Raw genomic sequence first — 21,261 nt, 5'->3', positions numbered from 1 at the left:
GGGAGTGGAGATGGGAGGCTCCTTTGACTCGGTGGTCAGGACCAGGAAGGTTTTGATTCTCTGTTCAGTGGAAGCACTAAGATTGCATTGGGGGGGCTTTGGGAAACGTTAACCAGGATTCCTGTAGTGTTAGGTAGCCAGCAAGTTGGGTATATATTCAGGCACCCAAAGAGTGCAACATGCTGTATAGAGACATAGAACATACAACCCATCGTGTCTGCACCAACCCATTTAAACCCTCACTTCGACCCTATCCCCGAAACCCAATAACCCCCATCTCACCTTTTTGGTCAGTATGGATAATTTAGCGTGGCCAATCCACCTAACCTGCACATCTGTGGGAGGAAACCCACGCACGCACGGGGAGAATGTGCAGACTCCGCACAGTGACCCGAGCCAGGAATCGAACCTGGGACCCTGGCATTGTGATGCCACAGTGCTAACCACTTGTGCTGCCCTAACACATTGGATTTTATTGCACTTTCTGTAATTTTAAAGGCAAAATGTTTTAGAATGTACTTTTGTGAACTTTATGAATAAAGTATAGTTTTTTTTGGGGGGGGAGGGTGGAATCTTGGTGTAGCATGGTCTCTGCGGATGTCAGCTGCAGCCAGCTCCAGAATGGTCTGACACGTGTGGTCTCTGTAGCAGATAAGGAATGCCATTTCATTCCCAAAAACATCCAATGGTTCCAGGATTTTGGCCTCTGCAACCATACCCAAAAGTCCATGGCACCTGCTGGCTACCCTATATCCTGACTCAACATTGTCTCGTGGATGAACCATGAAACCAAATCCCAGTCTATCTGCCAAGGTTTTAAACAACATTTTCCAATTAAGGGGCAATTTAGTGTGGCCAATCTACCTGCCCTGCACATCTCTGGGTTGTGGGATGAAACCCACGCAAACACGGGGAGAATGTGCAAACGCCACACGGACAGTGACCCGGGGCGGGGATCGAACCCGGGTCCTCGGTGCTGTGAGACAGCAGTGTTAACCACTGCGTCACTGTGCTGCCTCTGCCAAGGTTTATGGAAAAGATCCGAAGAAGAGCAAGGTGTTCTTCCAGTATCTTACTCATATCAATATTATATCAATATTACTCCCTCAATTGACACCACGAAAAATAGGTTTTGGAAGCTCTGAAATTTCCTCCCTAAATGTGCCTACTCTTGCCTCCTTCAATGTTCCTCAAAACAGGCGACCAAGCTTTTGGATACCGTCTCCAAGATATGAGGCTTGGTGTCAAATATTGTCTGATAATGCTCCAATAAATCACCTTAGGATGTTAAATATACTATATGAATACAACCTTGTTTATGGATTATTGCTATTCCGGGGGAATTGGGAGTTGAATTTTTCACCCATTGATCCGTGTCACCATGATGTTCCAGATGTCTAAATCCAGTGCAGTGTACCAGACAAGTATCCAATTTGTGTTTTTCCAATTAAGGGGCAATTTAGCGTGGCCAATCCACCTAACCAGCACATCTTTGGGTTGTGGGGGTGAAACCCACGCAGACACGGGGAGAATGTGCAAACTCCACACGGACAGTGCCCCAGAGCCGGGATTGAACCTGGGACCTCGGTGCCATGAGGCAGCAGTGCTAACCACTACGTCACCGTGCTGCCCTGTGTACCAGACAAATTGATCACTAACTGCTTAACCAGGCTTTGGGAAAGAAGTATGCCCACAGTAATTGAAGTCCCCTCGAGGGGGTAGTGCTGGAGCCCTCGCTCCCTCTGGCTGTTTCTCCTTTTTGGTGCAAATCCACCTCGCTGCTTTTTTTGTCCTGAATCTTGCACGTGGAAGGAAACCCTGGTGTTGCTTCCCCAGAAGTTCTACACTATGAAGCTGAACTGTTTGGACACAAACTAAACCCAGTGAGCAGCCATATCCCGGGCTCAGTTCCCAGCTTATGCTGAGCTGGTATCAACCATGACATTGGAGGTGTAAAAGATCGGCTCTTCGGGGGGAGGGGGGGGGTTTAAACTAATTTATCAGGGGGCTGGGAAAACGAGCTGTAGTCCAGAAGCCAGTGTTGAGAGTAGTGAGGTACTGAGGAGGGTATCAAGGTCGCAGGAGTGTACCAGCAGACAGAAAGGTGGGTTGAAGTGTGTCTACTTCAATGCCAGGAGCATCCGGAATAAGGTAGGTGAACTTGGAGCGTGGATTGATACTTGGGACTACGATGTTGTGGCCACTACGGAGACATGGTTAGAACAGGGACAGGAATGGTTGTTGGAAGTTCCGGGGTTTAGATGTTTCAGTAAGAGTAGGGAAGGTGGTAAAAAAGGTGGAGGAGTAGAATTGTTAATCAAGGATAGTTTAACGGCTGCAGAAAGGCAGTTCGAAGGGGATCTGCCTACTGAGGTAATATGGGCCGAAGTTAGAAATAGGAAAGGAGCGGTCACGTTGTTAGGAGTTTTCTGTTGGCCCCCAAATAGTAACAGAGATGTGGAGGAAGAAATTGCAAAACAGATTATGGATTGGTGTGGTGCTCTCAGGGTAGTTGTCATGGGTGACTTTAACTTTCCAAATATTGATTGGAACCTCTATAGGTCGAACAGTTTGGATGGGGCAGTTTTTGTACAGTGTGTGCAGGAGGGTTTCCTGACACAATATGTGGATAGGCCGACAAGAGGGGGGGCCACATTGGATTTGGTAATGAACCGGGCCAAGTGTTAGATTTGTTTGTGGGAGAGCACTTTGGAGATAGTGACCACAATTCGGTGTCTTTCACTATTGCAATGGAGAGGGATAGGGCCATACAGCAGGGCAAGGTTTATAATTGGGGGAGGGGTAATTATGATGAGATTAGGCAAGAATTAAGGAGCATATGATGGGAACAGAAACTGTCAGGGAAAGGCACAAATGAAAAGTGGAGCTTGTTCAAGGAACAAATACCGCATGTCCTTGATAGGTATGTCCCTGTCAGGCAGGGAGGAAATGGCCGTGTGAGGGAACCATGGTTCACAAAAGAGGTTGAATGTCTTGTCAAGAGGAAAAAGGAAGAGTATGTAAGGATGAGAAAACAAGGTTCAGTTGGGTCGCTTGAGGGTTTCAAGGTAGCAAGGAATGAGCTATTAAAAAAAAGGGCTCGGGAGAGGTAGGAGGGGGCATGAGAAGTCCTTGGCGGGTCGGATCAAGGAAAACCCCAAGGCTTTTTACTCTTATGTGAGAAATAAAATAATGACCAGGGTGAGGGTAGGGCCGGTCAAGGATAGTAGTGGGAACTTGTGCATGGAGTTAGAAGAGATAGGAGAGGCGTTGAATGAATACTTTTCTTCAGTGTTCACCGAGGAGAGGGGCCATGTTTTTGAGGATGAGAGTGTGATACAGGCGGGTAGGCTGGAGGAGGTAGATGTTCTGAGGAAGGATGCATTAGCAATTTTGAAAAACCTGAGTGTCATCAAGTCCCCTGGCCCAGATGGGATATATCCAAGGATTCTTTGGGAGGCAAGGGATGAGATTTCAGAGGCTTTGGCTTTGATCTTTGGGTCCTCACTGTCCATGGGGATAGTGCCAGAGGACTGGAGAGTGGCGAATGTTGTTCCTCTGTTCACGAAAGGGAATAGGAATGACCCAGGTAATTATAGGCCGGTTAGTCTTACTTTGGTGGTCGATAAGTTAATGGAAAAGGTCCTGAAGGATAAGATTTATGACCATTTGGAAAGATGCAGCTTAATCCAGGATAGTCCACACGGATTCATGAAGGGTGAGTCTTGCCTCACAAATTTGATTGAATTCTTTGAGGAGGTAACTAAGTGTGTAGATGAAGGTAGAGCAGTTGATGTCGTATACATGGATTTTAGTAAGGTGTTTGATAAGGTTCCCCATGGTCGGTTGATGAAGAAAGTAAGGAGGTGTGGGATAGAGGGAAATTTGGCCAATTGGATAAGTAACTGGCTATCACATAGAAGACAGAGGGTGATGGTGGATGGAAAATTTTCAGACTGGAGATCAGTTACCAGCGGTGTACCACAGGGATCAGTGCTGGGTCCTCTGCTATTTGTGATTTTTATCAATGACTTGGAGGAGGGGGCTGAAGGGTGGGTCAGTAAATTTGCTGATGACACCAAGATTGGTGAAGTAGTGGATGAGGTGGAGGGCTGTTGTAGGCTGCAAAGAGACATTGATGGGATGCAGAGCTGGGCCGAAAAATGGCAGATGGAGTTTAACCCTGATAAGTGCGAGGTGATTCATTTTGGTGGAAAAAATTTGAATGTGGATTACAGGGTCAACGGCAGGGTTCTGAGGAATGTGGAGGAACAGAGAGATCTTGGGGTTCATGTCCATAGATCTCTGAAGGTTGCCACTCAAGTGGATAGAGCCGTGAAGAAGGCCTATAGTGTGTTAGCGTTTATTAACAGGGGGCTTGAGTTTAAGAGCTGCGGGGTTATGCTGCAACTATACATGACCCTGGTGAGATCACATTTGGAGTATTGTGTGCAGATCTGGCCACCTCACTATAGGAAGGATGTGGAAGCATTGGAAAGGGTGCAATGGAGATTTACCAGGATGCTGCCTGGTTTGCAGGATAGGTCTTATGAGGAAAGGTTGAGGGAGCTAGGGCTTTTCTCATTGGAGTGGAGGATGATGAGAGGCGACTTAATAGAGGTTTATAAGATGATGAGGGGGATAGATAGAGTGGACGTTCAGAGACTATTTCCTCGGATGGATGTAGCTGTTACAAAGGGCATAACCATAAGGTTCAGGGTGGGAGATAAAGGAGGATATCCGAGGTAAGTTCTTTACTAAGAGAGTGGTTAGGGTGTGGAATGGACTGCCTGCTGTGATAGTGGGAGTCAGACACTTTAGGAACTTTCAAGCGGTTATTGGATAGGCACAGGGAGCACACTAGAATGACAGGGAGTGGGATAGCTTGATCTTGGTTTTGGACAAAGCTCGGCACAACATCGAGGGCCGAAGGGCCTGTTCTGTGCTGTACTGTTGTATTAACTGGAATCACCATGTTTAACATGACTAACAGTGCCTGTTATCATTACAGTGCAATATACTCCCAAGTAACTGGATTGCCTGCTGTTCCTTGTCATTTTTTTAAATAAATGTTTTTATTCTCCATTTTCACATTTTCCTTCAAAATTACCACCCCACCCACAACCAGTAAATGGTAACAAATACAAAATCAATCCCCTTAACAATAACAACGATCCCATCCTCCCACCACCCCAAACAACGGCCATTTCTCAATTTCTCAGTTCTGCCACAGTCCTTCTGCCTTTGCAAACTCCTTCGCTGGATATACAATGCCGCACTGCACCTTGCTAATGTACAGTGCCCTCTTCACCCGGTTGAAAGCAGCCCGCCTCCTCGCCAGCTCCACCGTAAAGTCCTGGTATACACGTATACCAGCTCCAGCCCACTGCACCACCCGCTTCTGCTTAGCCCAGCACAGGACCTTCTCCTTCACACTGTACCTACGGAAGCACAGAGTCACTACTCTTGGCGGCTCACTAGCCTTTGGTACAGGCCTCCACGACCGATGAGCCCGATCCAGCTCATACCGGGAGGGATCCTCCCCCTCCCCCAATAGTTTCGCCAGCATCGCAGCAAAATACTCCGTCGGCCTCGGCCCTTCAACTCCTTCGGGCAGCCCCACAATCCTCAAATTCTGTCGCCTGGATCTGTTTTCCTGGTCTTCCATTTTTCCTCGCAGATCCTTGTTAATCTTCCGCATCTCCTTCCCCATCGAGGTAAGTTAATCACCGTGCTGCAATAATGTCTCCTCCACTACCTTCAGCGCCTCCCCTTGCTTCCGCACCTCTGCCACTGCGCTCGCCACCGCCGTCGTCACCGGGGAAATCGCCTCCTCCACCAGCACACTCAAAACCTCCCTCATCTCCTTCCTCATTGTCTCCATGTATTTTGTAAACTGCCTTTCGAATTCTGCAGCCATCACCTTAGTTATTTCTTCAGCCGTAAGCAATGCGGCCTCCCCTGGTGCTCCAGCCTCCATTTTCCTTGGTGACCCCGCGGTGACCTTTCTACCCCCCCGACGAACTTTCAGCTGTTTTCACAGCCCTTTTTTTTATTGGCCCTCGACATATCCCTTCCCTGTGCTTTCTCCTGACCTTCATCGCCTTCACTGCCCCTAGGATCGGGTGTCAATCCCCGACAATGCCGTTCCCGGACAGGAGCCCTCCAATGCGCGGCTGCCTCCCGCCCGCCGTCACCGGAAGTCCCTCCGTTCCTTGTCATTTTTGTCTGAAAAAGAATGTGATTCATCAGATTAGAAAATGTTTTTAATTTAAAAAAAAATAAAAAATTTGTGCCCAATTCTTTCCAAGTAAGGGACAATTTAGCGTGACCAATTCACATACCCTGCACATCATTTGGGCTGTGGGGGTCAGACCCACGCGGACACAGGGAGAATGTGCATACTCCACACGGACAGTGAATCGGGGCCGGGATCGAACCCTGATCCTCGGTGTCGTGAGGCAGCGGTGCTGACCACTATGCCGCCCCTGGCTGAATAGAAACTTGACACAGCCTCTTGCAGGTCTGTGATGTTTTAACCCCCCCGGATGTATAAGTGAATTTAACATGTTTTTTATATATGTCATTCCTCACTCCTAATTAGTCAATTGACAGAACCCTCGTGTACAGATAGCACCTCATCAAGACAGCAGAAAAACTTCAAGCCTGCAATAACCTTCTCCGTGAACTGGCTGGTACCTCATGGGAGTCACAGGCCAAGAGCCTCAGAACCTCCGCTCTTTCTATCACATACTCAACCCAGTATGGTACCAATTTGCTGACAACAAACTTATTGATATGCAACTCCACAATGTGCATCATCACAGGTGCTCTTCCACCAACTCTGCTCCCCTGGCTCTCATTCGACCCCATACAGACTCTGGGTCTGTACTCGTTAGAGTTTAGAAGGATTTGGGGGGGATCTTGTTGAAACTTACAGGATACTGCGTGATCCGGATAGAGCGGATGTGGAGAGAATGTTTCCACTTGTAGGAAAAACTAGAACCGGAGGACACCATCTCAGACAAAAGGGACGATCCTTTAAAACAGATGAGGAGGAATTTCTTCAGCCAGAGGGGGGTGAATCTGTGGAACTCTTTGCCGCAGAAGGCTGTGGGGGCCAATTCACTGAGTGTCTTTAAGACAGAGATAGAGAGGCTTTTGATTAATAAGGGGATCAGGGGTTATGGGGAGAAGGCAGGAGAATAGGGATGAGAAAAATATCAGTCATGATTGAATGGTGGAGCTGACTCGATGGGCCGAGTGGCCTAATTCTTCCCCTATGCCTTATGGTCTTATGGTTAAACCCACCATGTCAAGGAAGATCAGCTGAGGATTGTCTGGGGAACGCATCCACCAGAAACCACTGTATCATCGTAGACACCACAGCTCGTCCGCCTGGTTTGATTTCCTCGGGCGACAATGGGCCCTTTAAGCGGTTTGCAGACTGGCCAAGGAGTCTGTGCCACCACCTAACAGCCAAGATGTCGCCAAGATCATGCAGACTGAGGATGTGGTGCAATCCAAACAATGACCCACATTGTTCAGGAGAGTCTGCTGACTAAACTTGAAGTCAGGCTTATCGAACTCCATCTAGCCACTGATAAGGCTATTGGTTGGATGTGTGACGATGCATATGCTAAGGAAATAAATAAATAAATTGGCTGATCAATTATAGTCTACCTTTGACAAACACCTGAGGCAAATGCAAGATTTATGAATGTGTAGGTGGTCCTTAGCCCCACACACACTTGTTATAGTTTCTCTGCGTAACTTTATAAGGGTGGTACAGAGTTAGGGTAACTCTACGTGTTGTAACCCTACTTTCAGGTAATCGGATGAGAGTATTGAGACTTCTGCAGAGGGGTGTGTGATGATGTCTTGTCAACAGTCGACCGGACCCATTTATTTGCCTGTGAAGAAAATTAATGTTTTTTTCTTCTCTCTTCAGTTATACTATGCAGTCAATCATCATCTTGCTCATCACTTAGCATGTTGTCTTTCAGGGAAACTGAAGGTGTGCCAAGTACAGCAATACGAGAAATCTCCCTGCTAAAGGAACTCAGCCATCCCAACATAGTCAAGTAAGGGCTCCGTTTTTGTGGTGTATCATGAGTTGACGGGAACATTTCCTGCAAAACCAATTTTTTACATTCTTATTGCACTTTCTAAATGCTCTCAAACTTGTAAAAGCATTCACAAAGATCACTGCGTTGCAAAGTGCTTCATTGTGGAGGGAAGTGAGGCAGCCATTCTTCACACAGTAGGATCAGATTGACAGCAATGAAAGGAAATGGCGCGCACAGTAAGATTGTGCTAGTGGCAATGAGCTCAATACTGGCGCAAAGATCACACTGGCGCCAATGAGCTGAATATTCCCGCAAAATTGTACTGGCAGCAATGAGATGAGCATTTGAGCGAAGCAAGACCGAGCGTGAACTATCGACCTCGTCATGCCCAACTGGGAGTCTGGGTGGTCGGTATCTCTGGGCAGGGTGTTGCCCTGGAAGCCCTAATGCCACCTGAGCAGCGTGGCAGTGCCAGGGTGCCCAGGTAGCATCTTTCCCGTGCTGGGGATTAGGCTCGGATCGTGCCCTGCGCTTATGAGGTGGGGGGGGGGGGGGGGGGGCTGGAGGAATTGGTAATTTGGGGCGTTTGGTTGGGGGGGGGGGGTTTAAAAATGGCGCCCCAATCTCTTCCTGCACTGTCGAGCTGAGCTCTTTAGTGCAGGAAAAGTGAGGCCGAGGCCGTTCCTCGCTGAGGCCTGGAAAAGAAGCAGAGTCCTGTTTAATATCTGGGTCATTCTTGGCCCCGCAGGCGCTGGGGAAACACTCGGCTAAAAATGCCCAAAACGGGACTCTCTTTAATTTCCATTAAATCGCGCCCACTTTATCAGTACCCTTGGAGTTCTACGCCAAATTAAGATCAGTCTCTGTGACCAGCTCTATCCATTTCTGTGGTGAGAGAATGTAGATTTGGGGGCATGTTACCAAGAGGTTTACATAAATTTACATCACAAGAACTGTGCGACAGCAAGAACTGTTGGATTTTAAAGCAACCCTCCAGTTTAGAGAACAGCATTGTAAACTCGTCCTCGGATAGGAGGAGAGAAAGCTCAGAGCAGCAGCAAAATGGGAAAACAGAGACCAGCCAAATTCATCAGCTAGCAGCCACATGTTTTTAACCATATCACCTTATCTAACGTTGGGGACAAGTCCTTTAATTAAAGATTATTACCCCGAGGCATTTTGTATTAACCCAGTTACCACGGCCAGCGAATTACTGGTAAGAAGTCTTACAACACCAGGTTAAAGTCCAACAGGTTTGATTCAAACACCAGCTTTTGGAGCGCAGCTCCTTCCTCACAATTACTAAGCACTGTGGGAGCTGCCTCCACCTGACTGTTTAAATGCTGCTTATTAATAACAACGAATTACATGTATAAAGTGTTAATTCATTATGAAACCAGTTGGTAAAATAGGAAACTGGACACCAATCTTTCACTTACTATTAGATTTATTTACAAAATGCAACATTACAGAGAGATCTGGGAGTTCAGGTCCATTGTACCCTGAAGGTGGCAACGCAGGTGGATAGAGTGGTCAAGAAGGCATACAGCATGCTTGCCTTAATTGGACTGAGTATTGAGTACAAGAGTTGGCAGGTCATGTTACAGTTGTATAGGACTTTGGTTCGGCCACATTTGGAACACTGCGTGCAGTTCTGGTCGCCGCATTACCAGAAGGATGTGGATGCCTTGGAGAGGGTGCAGAGGTTCACCAGGATGTTGCCTGGTATGGAGGGTGCTAGCTATGAAGAAAGGTTGAGTAGATTAGGATTGTTTTCGTTGGAAAGACGGAGGTTGAGGGGGGACCTGATTGAGGTCTACAAAATTGAGAGGTATGGACAGGGTGGATAGCAACAAGCTTTTTCCAAGAGTGGGGGTGTCAATTACAAGGGGTCACGATTTCAAGGTGAGAGGGGGAAAGTTTAAGGGAGATGTGCGTGGGAAGTTTTTTTACGCAGAGGGTGGTGGGTGCCTGGAACGCTTTGCCAGCGGAGGTGGTAGAGGCGGGCATGATAGCATTATTTAAGATGCATCTGGACAGATATATGAACGGGCGGGGAACAGAGGGAAGTAGACCTTGGAAAATAGGAGACAGGTTTAGATAAAGGATCTGGATCGGCGCAGGCTGGGAGGGCCGAAGGGCCTGTTCCTGTGCTGTAATTTTCTTTGTTCTTCTTTGTATTACAGATGTCTGCCTTTTCACTAACCAGTGTCCCAGAAGTGTGTCTCTTCTTTGGGCATTAATTAACTAATAAACATAATTAATTAGTCACCACTTAAAGGTTCACTGTAACTAAACTAAAAGTACCAAAGCAATTAAAATCAGAATATTATTTGTTTTTAAAAATAAAAAATTGAAGAGTACCCAATTCTTTTTTTTCCAATTAAGGGGCAATTTAGCGTGGCCAACCCACCTACCCTGCACATCTTTGGGTTGTGGGGGTGAGACACACAGGGAGACTCGGCAAACCACACGTAGAGTGAGCCGGGGCCTCGGCGCTGTGAAAATCAGAATGTCATTATGTGGAGTAATGGTGCAATCCAGCCTCCGATTAGTCATGGAAGGGCTCAAGTCTCCTGCTGGGCCCCCGTATCTCCATAGATACCCGGGTGCAAACATAATTGCGGATGAGAGGCTGGCAGTTGGGTCCAATAGACCCCCTCAACCACCCGCTTCCTGGATCTGTTCATGATCACCTTGGACAAGCCTCTTTTTATACTCTTTCTGAATACTCCACATTAACAAATTAAACTACCGAACCGTTGAAAGGAGCACTGTTAAGAAAACCAAACTTTAAAGGAAACAAATTAAAATATTTAAATTGAAATCATTTCCATAAGCCATAGGAGCAGAATTAGGCCACTCGGCCCATCGAGTCTGCTCCGCCATTCAATCACGGCTGATATTTTCTCATCCCCATTCTCCTGCCTTCTCCCCATAACCCCAGATCAGGTGGGTTTGGCTGGGAGTTTTCCCCAGTTCTGTCGGTGGGTTCCCCACCGCTATTTAACCCCACGTAGTCACTTTTTCCGGCCCTGGGGAGTTTCTCACCAGGCTCGCCCATACTCAGAATTTATTTAATGACCCGTTGCATATATCTCTTTTGGCCGATTCTCAGACTCGTCATGTTAAAGCCCTGGACGAGACCTGCAATTTTGAATTTGGGTCTTCTGTACAGTTGATCTGAAGCCACATTGTCCGTATGTGCAGCGTGCCAGCACTTTAAGCTCCCCAGTTTGAAAAAGGAGTAAATTCTCCCCTGTGGCCGACAGGCATATTTCTCGAATGAAAAAGCTCAAGTGAACAACACGATTTATCCTCCTCTACCCTGCAAGAGAACCTGAAGCATATTCACCCTTCTCAGCCAGAGGTACCGAGTGGATGATCCGTCTCGGTCTCCTCCGGAGATCCCCAGATGTCAGTCTTCAGCCAATTCGATTTATTCCATATAATATCAATAAACAGCTGAAAGCTCTGGATACTGCAAAGGCCCTGACAATATTCTGGCAATAGTACTGAAGATTTGTGCTCCAGAACTTGCCGCACCCCTAGCCAAGCTGTTCCAGTACAGCGACAACACTGACATCTACCCGGCAATGAGGAAAATTGCCCAGGTATGTCCTGTCCACAAAAACAGGACAAATTCAACCTGGCCAATTACTGCCCTATCAGTCTACTCTTGATAATTAGTAAAGTGATGGAAGGGGTCATCAGCAGTGATATCAAGTAGCATTTGCTGAGCAATAACTTGCTTACTGATGCTCAGTTTGGGTTCAGCCAGGGTCGCTCAGCTCCTAACCTCATTAGAGCCTTGGTTCAAACATGGACTGGCAGATGGAATACAATGTTGACAAATGTGAGGTTATCTATTTTGGTAGGAATAACAGCAAACGGGATTATTATTTAAACGATAAAATATTAAAGCATGCCGCTGTTCAGAGAGACCTGGGTGTGCTAGTGCATGAGTCACAGAAGGTTGGTTTACAAGTGCAACAGGTGATTAAGAAGGCAAATGGAATTTTGTCCTTCATTGCTAGAGGGATGGAGTTTAAGACTAGGGAGGTTATGTTGCAATTGTATAAGGTGTTAGTGCGGCCACACCTGGAGTATTGTGTTCAGTTTTGGTCTCCTTACTTGAGAAAGGACGTACTGGCGCTGGAGGGTGTGCAGAGGAGATTCACTAGGTTAATCCCAGAGCTGAAGGGGTTGGATTATGAGGAGAGGTTGAGTAGACTGGGACTGTACTCGTTGGAATTTAGAAGGATGAGGGGGGATCTTATAGAAACATTTGAAATTATGAAGGGAATAGATAGGATAGATGCGGGCAGGTTGTTTCCACTGGTGGGTGACAGCAGAACTAGGGGGCATAGCCTCAAAATAAGGGGAAGTAGATTTAGGACTGAGTTTAGGAGGAACTTCTTCACCCAAAGGGTTTGTGAATCTATGGAATTCCTTGCCCAGTGAAGCAGTTGAGGCTCCTTCATTAAATGTTTTTAAGATAAAGATAGATAGTTTTTTGAAGAATAAAGGGATTAAGGGTTATGGTGTTCAGGCCGGAAAGTGGAGCTGAGTCCACAAAAGATCAGCCATGATCTCATTGAATGGCGGAGCAGGCTCGAGGGGCCAGATGGCCGACTCCTGCTCCTAGTTCTTATGTTATTAAAAGAGCTGAATTCCAGAGGTGAGGTCAGGACCAAGTGTGGCATTAAAGGACAAAACTGCAGTCAATGGGCATCAGTGGGGAAACTCCACTGGTTGGAGTAATACCAACACAAACGAAGATAGTTGTGGTGGTTGGTATCTGCGATCCAGGATATCACGAGGAGTTTTCCTTAGGACCACGCAGATATTGCTGTTTAATGCAACTCCCATGGCTTAATTTAAGAGCCAGCATTTCAGCTTTGACTTGCAGCAAAGCTGCCCAACTCTGGGTGCTGCTAGTGCCTGGTACTGAATCTCCGAGCCTTGGGTATTTACTGACCAGCATCTTGAACACCAGTCGGTGTCTAATGCTGCATGACTTCAGCTGGCGGCTGTGCGGGAGTAGGTCGCACATTTGGTGGCTCCCATTTCGGACGGACTTTTGGACCTTTTCCACGGACTTTTTTGCGCTTTTGAGCGCGGGACTGGAAAGCAATAGTATTCAGGCACAGGACCCATACAGAATTGTATGGACGTAAGAAGCCAGAGGGACCGTAAACAGCAGAAGAAGTGGTCGAGTAAGGGCACAGTGGAGGCTGTGAGAGGGACCAGCATGGCTGGTGTTCAGAGCAAGGAGCCGACAGCCCAGCCCACAATGCAGCAGCTGCTGCAGACTATGCAGGGGGGCTTTTTGGCTTTGAAGGGTGACAACTTGGAGCCGCTACAGAAGTCGATTGATCGGATGGGAAAAAGGCTGGATAATCAGGCTGAGAGGCTCCAGCAGTTGGAGAAGTCGGTGGAGGAGCAGGCTGACTTTCAAATAGTGGCGGATGTAGCGATTCAGAGGCTGAAGGACCAGTAAAAAGTGCTTCTGCAAAGGCCGGAGGACCTGGACAACAGGTCTCGCCGGCAGGACGTGAGAATCGTGGGCCTCCCGGAGGGGGCAGAGGGACAAGACGCTGCCGCATATGTGGAGAAGTTGCTGGGGAACGAGGTGTTCCCGCGCCCGCCGGTGGTGGACAGAGCATACAGAGTGCCGGTGAGGCAGCCGCAACGAGGGGGTCCCCCACGAGCGATGGTGGTACGCTTTCACAGGCACAGGCAAGGAACGGGTGCTGCAATGGGCAAAGAGCACACAAAGCTGTACTTGGGACAATACCACCCTGCGTGTGTACCAAGATTTGAGCGCTGAGGTGGCCAGGAGGAGGGGAGGCTACAGGCTGGTGAAGGAGATACTGTATAAAAACAAGGTGAAATTCGGGCTGCTTTTTCCGGCACGACTGTGGGTTACGTATAAGGGTCAGCACCACTATTTCGAGGAACCCGAAGAGGCGATGGATTTTGTTAAGAAGCAAGAGCGAGGGCAGCACGGCGGCCTAGTGGTTAGCACAACCGGCTCACGGCGCTGAGGTCCCAGGTTCGATCCCGGCTCTGGGTCACTGTCCGTGTGGAGTTTGCACATTCTCCCCGTGTCTGCGTGGGTTTCACCCCCACAACCCAAAAATGTGCAGAGTAGGTGGATTGGCCGTGCTAAATTGCCCCATAATTGGAAAAAATAATTGGGTAATCTTAAAAAAAAAAAAAAAATTTTTTTTTTAATTTAAAAAAAAAAGAAGCAAGAGCTGGCCCTGAGCTGAGGACGTCTGGACTCATGTTAGAGCTTTTAAGTATATGTGGTGTCTCTCCCATTTTGGGATGTATCTTTTTTTTCTTGTTTTTGCGTGGTTTTCCTGAATGTTTCCTGTTTGGGCTATTTGATTAGTTGGAGTTTGGCTGGGGGAGGGAAATTAATAAAGTAAACAGTTAAAAGGGTTGGGTTAAAATGGATGCTTCAGGGGAACTTTATGCAATCTTTGTCTGTGTCTGTATGGGAAGGACTGAAGAGTGCCTGTTATTTCTTACCTCTTTTTCTTCTTGTTTAACTTGAATTGTGCTATTGTGGGGGTTGTTTATGACTTGTATAAAGTGCTTGCTTAAGTAGGGCTGATCTGGGGATGTGGTGACTGAGAACAATGGGTGGGAGACGGGCTGGTGCCGAGGCTGGGAGCCCCAGGCTAGCTGAGTGCAGCTAGTCACCGGGAGCCGAGGTGGGGGGTGTCCATATAGTTAGATTAGAGCAGGGGTTAGGTGATAGGATGGTGTTGCTAAGGGGTGGGGGGGGTGGTTAGGTGATAGGATGGTGTTGCTATGGGGTGGGGGGTGGGGGGGGGGGGTTAGGTGATAGGATGGTGTTGCTAAGGGGAGGGAGGGAGAAGAGTCGTTCTGCTGACTGGGATGGAATCTGGGCATGGCAACAGCGAGGAGGTCATGGGTGGAGCTGGTCAGGAGGTGGGCCAGAGGAAGCGCGACACATGGCTGGGGGGCTGGCCAAGGAAAAGGGATGGCTGATCGGCAAAGGGGGGGGGGGGGGGGGGGGGGGGGGGAGCGAAGTGCCCCCCCAACCAGGCTGATCACTTGGAATGTTAGAGGTTAAACGGGCCAGTGAAGAGGGCGCGTGTGTTTGCGCATCTGCGGGTTCTGAAGGCGGGCACAGTCTTGCTGCAGGAGACGCATCTGAAAGTGGCAGACCAGGTTAGGCTAAGGAAGGGCTGGGTCAGTCAGTTCTTTCATTCGGGGCTTGATTCTCAGACGAGGGGGGCTGCGATCCTGATGGGCAGAGTCGTGGATGGGGGTGGCAGGTTCGTTATGCTGAGGGGTAAGCTCGAAGGGGTGAGAGTGTATGCCCCTAATTGGGACAATGTGGATTTTATTAGGAGGATGCTAGGGAAGATCCCCGACTTGGACTCGCGTAAGCTGATCATGGGCGGGGACTTTAATACAGTCCTGGACCCGAGCCTGGACCGGTCATGTTTAAGAACGGGAAGGTTGCCAGTGATGGCAAAGGAACTGAGAGGGTTCATGGATCAAACGGGGGGAGCAGATCCGTGGAGATTTAGCCGGCCGACGGTGAGGGAGTTTTCGTATTACTCTCACGTCCACAATGTGTATTCCCGAATTGACTATTTTGTTGTGAGTAAGGGACCTGCTGGCCGGGATGGTGGGGGCAGAATATTCGGCAATTGCCATATCAGACCATGCTCCGCACTGGGTAGACCTGCAGTTTTGTAAGGACAGCTTTTAGCGCCCACCATAGAGGCTGGAAGTTGGACTACCCGCGGATGAGGCGGTGTGTGAGAGGCTGAGGAAATGCATGCAGAATTACCTGCAGGTGAACGATACTGGAGAAGTCTCGGCAGCGTTGCTCTGGGAGGCACTGAAGGCAGCGGTGAAAGGGGAGCTGATTTCAATCGGGGCGTACAGGGACAGGACGGATAGGGCAGAGACGGACCGACTGATTAAGGAAATTCTATGGATGGACAGGAGTTACGTGGAATCCCCAAGGCCAGAATTACTTGGGAAACGACAGAGGCTGCAGGCCGAATCTGGGGTGCTGACTACAGGCAAGGCGCGATTTATGAGCGTGGGGAGAAGGCCAGTAGAATGCTTGCGCAACAACTGAGGAAGAAGGAAGCGGCTAGGGAAATAGGGAGCGTAGTGGATGGGGAAGGTAATCTAGTGGGTGATCCAGTAGGGCTGAACAAGGTCTTTAGGGGCTTTGAGAGGAAGCTGTACACTTCGGAACCACCCGTGGGTCCGGGGGGGGGGGGGGATGAGGCGATTCCTGGACAGACTGACCTTCCCAAGAGTGGGGAGGGGGTTGGTGGACGGACTGGGGGCCCTGGTCAGGATCGAAGAGGTATTGGGGGGCCTGAAGGTCATGCAGTCGGGTAAAGCCCCGAGGCTGGACGGGTATCTGGTGGAGTTTTAGAACATAGAACAGTACAGCACAGAACAGGCCCTTCGGCCCTCGATGTTGTGCCGAGCAATGATCACCCTACTTAAACCCACGTAACCCGTATACCCGTAACCCAACAATCCCCCCATTAACCTTACACTACGGGCAATTTAGCATGGCCAATCCACCTAACCCGCACATCTTTGGACTGTGGGAGGAAACCAGAGCACCCGGAGGAAACCCACGCAGACACGGGGAGGACGTGCAGACTCCACACAGACAGTGACCCAGCCGGGAATCGAACCTGGGACCACTGGAGCTGTGAAGCATTGATGCTAACCACCATGCTACCGTGAGGCCCCCAAAACATTTACAAAACATTTGCCGGAATAGTGGGGCCGGTGCTGGTCAGGGTCTTTAACGAGGCAAGAGACAGAGAGAGTTTACCCCCGACGATGTCGCAGGCCACCATCTCGCTCATTCTGAAATGGAATAAGGACGAGATAGATATAGGACAGATGTCAGAGGTAGGTTCTTTACTCAGAGAGTAGTAAGGGCGTGGAATGCACTGCCAGCAACAATAGTGGACTCGCCAACACTAAGGGCATTCAAATGGTCATTGGATAGACATATGGACGATAAGGGAATAGTGTAGATAGGCTTCAGATGGTTTCACAGGTCAGCGCAACATCGAGGGCCGAAGGGCCCGTACTGCGCTGTAATGTTCTATGTAGACGCCAAGTTACTGGCCAAGATTTTGGTGACCAGAATTGAGGACTGTGTACCAGATGTAATTGTGGAGGACCAAACCGGGTTTGTAAAGGGGAGGCAGCTGGTGGCCAACCGAAGAAGGCTGCTCAACGTGATTATGATGCCCCCGCAGAGTAGGGAGGTAGAGATAGTGGTCGCCATGGATGGTGAAAAGGCTTTTGACCGGGTCGAGTGGGATTATCTGCGGGAGGTACTAGGACGGTTCGGGTTCGGGACGGGGTTCACTGACTGGGTTAGGCTATTGTATCAGGCCCCGGAGGCGAGTGTAAGGACGAACAGGACGACATCAGACTACTTTAGACTGCTCCGTGGGACAAGACAGGGCTGCCCTCTCTCCCCACTGCTGTTTACGCTGGCCATGTTTGTTTTTCAGTGTCTCCCCATCTTTATCCCGCGGTCCTCCTTTAAGAGGCTGAATAAAATTATTCTGGGATTTGTATGGGCAGGGAAGTCCCTGCGGGTGAAGAGGGTGATGTTTGAAAGGAGCAGAGGAGAAGGGGGGCTGGTGTTGCCGATCTTCAGCAACTATTACTGAGCGGCCAACAGAGCGATGATGAGGAAATGGATGGTGGGTGCGGGGTCGGTTTGGGAGTGGATGGAGGCTGCTTCGTGCAGGGGCACTAGCTTAGCAGCCCTGGTCACTGTGCCTCTGCCGCTTCCGCCGGCGCGGTACTCCACCAGCCCGATAGTGGTGGCAGCTCTTCCGATCTGGGGCCAGTGGAGGAGGCATGTCGGGGAGGTAGGAGCATTGGTGTGGACCCCAATCTGCGGCAGTCACCGATTTGTCCCGGGGAACATGGACGGGAGGGGTATCGACTGTGGAGGAGGACGGGGATTGCGAGAATGGGGGATCTGTTCCTGGAAGGGAGCTTTCCGAGCATGAGGGCGCTGGAGGAGAAGTTCGGGCTGGCGAGAGGGAACGACTTTAGATACTTACAGGTGATGGGTGAGGGATTTTGTACACAAACTGGTGCCGTCCTTCCCACGTGTCCCGCCGAAGGGGAGGCAGGACAGGGTAGTTTCTAGGGGGGGGGAGGTGAGAGAGGGTAGAGTTTCAGACGTCTACAAGGAACTAACGGGAGCTGAGGATACACAGACCGAGGACCTGAAGCTTAAGTGGGAGGAGGAGCTGGGGGGGGGGGCTGGAGGACGGTATTTGGACAGAAGCCCTGAGCAGAGTAAACATGACTGCAACATGCGCCAGGCTCAGCCTGATCCAGTTTAAGGCCGTGCGCCGGGCCCACATGACGGTGGCCCGGATTAGCAGATTCTTCGGGCTGGAGGACAAGTGTGCTAGATGCGCCGGAGGGCTGACTAACCATGTACACATGTTCTGGCCGTGCCCTAAACTCAGGGGGTATTGGCAGGGATTCGCAGATGTCATGTGCCGGGTATTGAAAACTGGGGAGGTAATGAGCCCGGAGGTGGCAATCTTTGGAGTTCCGGAGGACCCGGGAGTCCAGGGAGAGAGGTCGACGTTCTGGTCTTTGCTTCCCTGGTAGCCCGGCGACGAATACTGTTGGCATGGAGGGATTCAAAGCCCCCGAGGGCTGAGGTATGGCTATCGGACATGGCGAGCTTTCTTGGCCTAGAGCAAGTCAAGTTCGCCTTGAGAGGTTCGCTACTACGGTTCGCCCGAAGGTGGCAGCCATTTATTGACTTCTTCGCAGAGGAGTAACAACTGAGCAGGACTCTGACAAGTTTTGAGATGGGAAATGACAGCCAGGGGAATAAGTGTAAGCACTCGAGCATTCCTGTAAGGTAGGAGATAGTTTTTTTTTTCAAATAGGGTTTAAAGGGAAACCTTCGCATTGTTTCCTTCATGGCTCCAGCTTGTCACTTGAAATCAGTTATCACAATAGCGGGGAAGAGACTTGCTGAATTTCGCTCTGTGAAAACATCGACTGTCAATTAACTCTTTTGTAAAGCTGGTGTTCGAGGTCTGACAGCAGGTGCTGAGCTCAGCGGAGTCCACAGTGGTAATTATTGTGAGGATTTAAGGATTTAAATTCTCATTTTTAGCATTTCCACATGGGCTGCATTGTGCGCCACAGGCAGTAAATGCAATGCCATAAAATCGTAACCATTCCTGATTGTGTGATTGGGCAAATGAAATGTAGATGTGGAAGGAAAACGGGTCTGGCAACATCTATCGAGAGACCGAGCGAGATGGAGTTGATGTTTCAGGTTGATGACCCTTCATCAGAACTGGTGAATACAAATAAGGCGGGGGGGGGGGGGGGGGGGGGGGGGGGGGGGGGGGGGGAGGGAGGAGAGAGAATAAGCAAAAAGGAAGGTCTGTGTGCGGGTGGAAGGTGTAATAACCAAGGAACACTCGGGGCTGGGCTGATTGTTTCCCCCGCTTGGCCTGAGGAGTATGAGCTTCCTGCTAACTACGGGGCTGTTACCATGTATATACAAGGTCAGCCAGAGAGGAACTGACCGACAGAGAGAGAGGAGCCAGTGAGGTTCAACCGGTACCCTTTGTAAATAGCACATATTATAAATAAACGTCTTCTTTGTGTTACTTGTCCGACGCCCTTCACCTTTATTAAAGAAGACATGAGAGATTAAATGACAAAAAGGATCACAGTGTCAGGAAAAGGGGAGTAATAATGGCATAAGGAGAGAAACAAAAGATAGGTTGAGAGAAGGTGTGAATGGCAGCAGCTGCTGTCTGCAAAAATTGGGAGCAGTGGTTCTGACCTGTAACTATTGAACTCGCTGAGTTCAGACGGTTGTAAAGTGACTAATTGACGAATGAGCTGCTGTTTCCTGAGCTTCTGTGGAGCTTCATTTGCACTGTGTAGGGAGCCAAGAATAGAGTGGGAGTGAAGCAGAGAACTAAATGACACGCAACCAGAAACTCTGGGTCGTGCTCGTGCACTGAACTGAGGTGTTCAGCAAAGCAAGTAGAAATCTGGACTTGCTCTGTTCTTGCACTCTGTCTCTGTTCACAGCTCTCACCAGTGTACAATGGCGAGTCGAGTGTCGTTACAACAACAATGTGCATTTATATAGCATCCGTCAGGTGATGAAAGATTCCAAAACTCTTCATAGGAGCATAAATAGAGAAAACAAATCACCGGACCAGTTTTGCATTTTGTTGCTTGCATAGCTAAAACAGTGAGATTTGCCAAATAAATAGTCTAAAACAATATAACCTATTGTGGCTGCTGCAGAATTTGGCTCTTTGTGACCATACAGTGGGTGAGAACGAGGTCTTTCTGGAGAATGACGTTGGAACCCGTGGCTGGATTACTAGTATTCCTCTTTTCCCTTCCACCCTCCTTCTCCAGGTTACTTGATGTCATTCACACGGAGAATAAACTCTATCTGGTCTTTGAGTTCCTGCATCAGGATCTGAAGAAATTCATGGACGTCTCTTCGGTCAATGGGATCCCATTGCCACTCGTCAAGGTAAAATCACATGGGTTTCACAGGACAAAGTTAAAATGCAATGGATCCAGAGCAGGTCAACCACTTGAGGGAGTTGGTGCAGTTGGCATTTCTCCTAGTGTGCGTTTTGCAGTATGCCGGTTTAATATGTTACTTTGCCAGTCAACATGGTGGCAGTGTCTGTGGTGAAAATTAAACTCTTCAACGCACAAAAACGTAGGCTTTCATTAAGTTGTCTAATATGCTAGAAAAGTTAAAAATGGATTTTCCACCTTCTCAAAGTGCTTCAAATGAGCTTTGGCAAGTGCATAGGATTAATTCTACACCGATGGCAAGCTGAACTCGTATATTTCCCACCATTCTGACGGCATTCCAAAGTTCTTCCGCAATCAGTTAATTATCTTTTTGAAACTTTGCTGTGTAGGCGAACGTGGCAGCCAATTTGCGCAGAGCAAAGACCCGCTAACAGCAATGAGGCAAACCACCATCTGATGTGTTTTTGGTAGTATTAGTTATGGGGTAAGTGGGGGTTGGTGAACTCGGTTGGCTGGACAGCTGGTTCGTGATGCAGAGCGACGCCAACAGCGCGGGTTCCGTTCCCCGTAC

General features: G+C 49.0%; 1 protein-coding gene across 2 annotated transcripts in view; it reads left to right on the top strand.

Moving 5' to 3' along the window:
* The window catches only part of cdk2 (cyclin-dependent kinase 2), a 36,820-nt gene that overhangs the window by 545 nt on the left and 15,014 nt on the right, over window positions 1–21,261 (top strand). For both annotated transcript variants that reach the window (XM_038786527.1, XM_038786526.1), the window contains exons 2-3: window positions 8,007–8,084; window positions 20,556–20,676. In XM_038786527.1, coding sequence (XP_038642455.1) covers window positions 8,007–8,084; window positions 20,556–20,676 — 199 coding nt within the window. The remainder of the gene's footprint in view (window positions 1–8,006; window positions 8,085–20,555; window positions 20,677–21,261) is intronic.

This window comes from Scyliorhinus canicula, chromosome 28 (assembly GCF_902713615.1).
Source record: "Scyliorhinus canicula chromosome 28, sScyCan1.1, whole genome shotgun sequence".
NCBI lineage: Eukaryota > Metazoa > Chordata > Chondrichthyes > Carcharhiniformes > Scyliorhinidae > Scyliorhinus > Scyliorhinus canicula.
This window is presented reverse-complemented; position numbering and strand designations above follow the sequence as displayed.